Here is a 2,500-nt window from a genome sequence, read left to right as displayed (position 1 = left end):
TTCTTTTCTTCATCCTTCTCTCTCTCCTTTCTTCTTTCCTTCTGTCTGAATGTTGAGTCTTCTTTCTTTCCTCTGCTCACTTCCCCCTCCCTCTCCCAACTCCCCCAGGACCCCGGCACTCTCCCGCCGCGCACTAACTTCGCTCCCCACCCCCGCAGGTTCTGGGCGGTGACGCAGGTGGACTACATCCACCACCGGTCGCCGCGGCGCATCGGCAGCATGATCGGCGTGATCTGGGTGGTGTCCTTCCTGGTGTCGGCGGCGCCCATGATGGGCTGGAAGGACCCTGAGTGGCACGAGCGCCTGCGCAACAAAATGTGCATCATCTCGCAGGCCGTGGGCTACCAGATCTTCGCCACCGTCACGTCCTTCTACCTGCCGCTGGCCGTCATCCTGGCGCTGTACTACCGCGTGTACCAGGCCGCCAGGAAGCGCATCCGCCGCAAGATTGGCACCAACGCGGCGGCGCTGTGCCGCGGCCCCGTCACCATCAGCGAAACCACCACCTTCACGCGCGTGTCCTCGCAGCCCTCGCCAGAAAAGACCTCCAACGGCAGCACTCTCAACGGACACCCCGCGGAAGCGCAGGACGTGGCGCCGCCCGCCGTGGTCACCGCCAGCGCCGTGGCGTCGCAGGCCGTGCCGCGACACCTACGGCGGCGCGAGGCGGAGTCCCGCAAGGAGCGCAAGGCGGCCAAGACGCTGGCCATCATCACGGGCGCCTTCGTGGTGTGCTGGCTGCCCTTCTTCACCCTGGCGGTGCTGATGCCGCTGTGCCGCGCCTGCCACTTCAACCCCTACCTGATCGCCACCTTCCTGTGGCTGGGCTACTTCAACTCCACCCTCAACCCCATCATCTACACAGTGTTCAGCCCGGAGTTCCGCAACGCCTTCAAGCGCATCCTGCTGGGCCGCCGCCGCTCGCTGCGCCGCCAGTCTTCACGCTTCTCCTCCGCGCGCTTTGGCCGCTCCTAGCACAGCGAGGTGCCGGGGGGAGGCAGCAGGCGGCGCGGGGGCGGGCCCCCTGCTCCGCCGCCACCCTGGGCCTGGCCGCCGCCACGCACCTGGCCACGCTGCCGCCCATCACAGAGTCCACGCTGTGAGTGGCGCCGCCCTCGCCGCCCACGCCCCCGGCACCGCCCCGCTACGACCACCACCACCACCACCTGCCCCGCCACCTGTGTACAACCTTCACGTGTGTGTGTGTGTGTGTGTGTGTGTCTGTGTGTGTGTGTGTGTACATACGTCATATACTGCTGGTCCCACAAGCGTCCCACAACTCCCCCTTCACCACCACCACCACCACCACTACCGCCTCTACCGCCACCACCACCCCCTGCCACACCAGACAATCACAGACCCCCGTCCCTCCCTTCCTCCCCCTTCCCCTCCCCTCCCCCCAGCAAAACTCGTCTTTATTTCCTCGCATGACTGAACGAAACACATGTACCATTAAGCCGCGCCTTCTCCTCCTGCTCCACCTCCTCCTCCTCCTCCTCCTTCCCCTCCTCCTCCCCCTCCTCCTCCTCCTCGCTGAAGAGAATACATCATTACCTCTCGAATCCAGTTTCACCCTACATTATCCATCCCCCCTCTCTCTCTCTCTCTCTCTCTCTCTCTCTCTCTCTCTCTCTCTCTCTCTCTCTCTCTCTCTCTCAGCGTTCACTCATTCGTTCATTGGTACGTGCATATGTGTGTGTGTGTGTGTGTGTGTGTGTGTGTGTGTGTGTGTGTGTGTGTGTGTGTGTGTGTGTGTGTGTGTGTGTGTGTGTGTGTGTGTTTAGGTGTATATTTTCTAAGTGTTGTAAGTTTACCTGTGAAGTTTACCTCAGCCTTTCGTAATTAACGCTAATAACACACCTTTATATTGTTGATAATGATAACGATGCCGACGACGATAATAATAATAATAATAATAATAATAATAATAATAATAATAATAATAATAATAATAATAACAATAATAATAACTGTATAACTAATATTACTAATCCTACTAATACTAACGATGTTCATAATAATAATAATAATAATAATAATAATAATAATAATAATAATAGTCAGATTATTATTATATATATGTAATTAGATAGGCCATGTATACATTTTATTCATAGCTGTGCTCATGAGTGATATATACATACATACATACATACATACATTTATATATACATACATACATACAAAACACACGTAAATATGCATATATGTATTTTAATAATATATACACGTACATCAGCCTGTGTAATGTACGTTTTTCCTGATAGTGTGTACGATATTGCCATGTACGACAACCTGGCAGCAGCGTACGAGTCCCAGAGTGCGCAGGTGCCAAGTTGCTATATTTTCTTTATTTTTCTCTATTTTTTTTTTGTTTTTTTGTTTTTCACTTCGTTGTAAAGTTATATAAAGTTTTTAATGTATATATTTAAAGGTTTTACGGAACTGAGCCCCTATTTCGTAAAACTCTCTCTCTCTCTCTCTCTCTCTCTCTCTCTCT

The 2,500-nt window shown here is 52.9% G+C and overlaps 1 protein-coding gene across 1 annotated transcript in view; it reads left to right on the top strand.

The window, feature by feature from the left end:
- LOC135093024 (5-hydroxytryptamine receptor-like) overlaps positions 1–2,500 on the top strand; it is a 46,175-nt gene that overhangs the window by 43,549 nt on the left and 126 nt on the right. The window contains exon 5 of the mRNA XM_063991884.1: positions 159–2,500. This exon is cut by the window's right edge and continues 126 nt beyond it. Coding sequence (XP_063847954.1) covers positions 159–975 — 817 coding nt within the window. The 3' untranslated portion in view covers positions 976–2,500. The remainder of the gene's footprint in view (positions 1–158) is intronic.

Source organism: Scylla paramamosain, chromosome 41, assembly GCF_035594125.1.
Source record: "Scylla paramamosain isolate STU-SP2022 chromosome 41, ASM3559412v1, whole genome shotgun sequence".
In the NCBI taxonomy this organism is placed as follows: domain Eukaryota; kingdom Metazoa; phylum Arthropoda; class Malacostraca; order Decapoda; family Portunidae; genus Scylla; species Scylla paramamosain.
The sequence above is the reverse complement of the archived record's forward strand: the minus strand, read 5'-3'. Positions and strand labels throughout refer to the sequence as shown.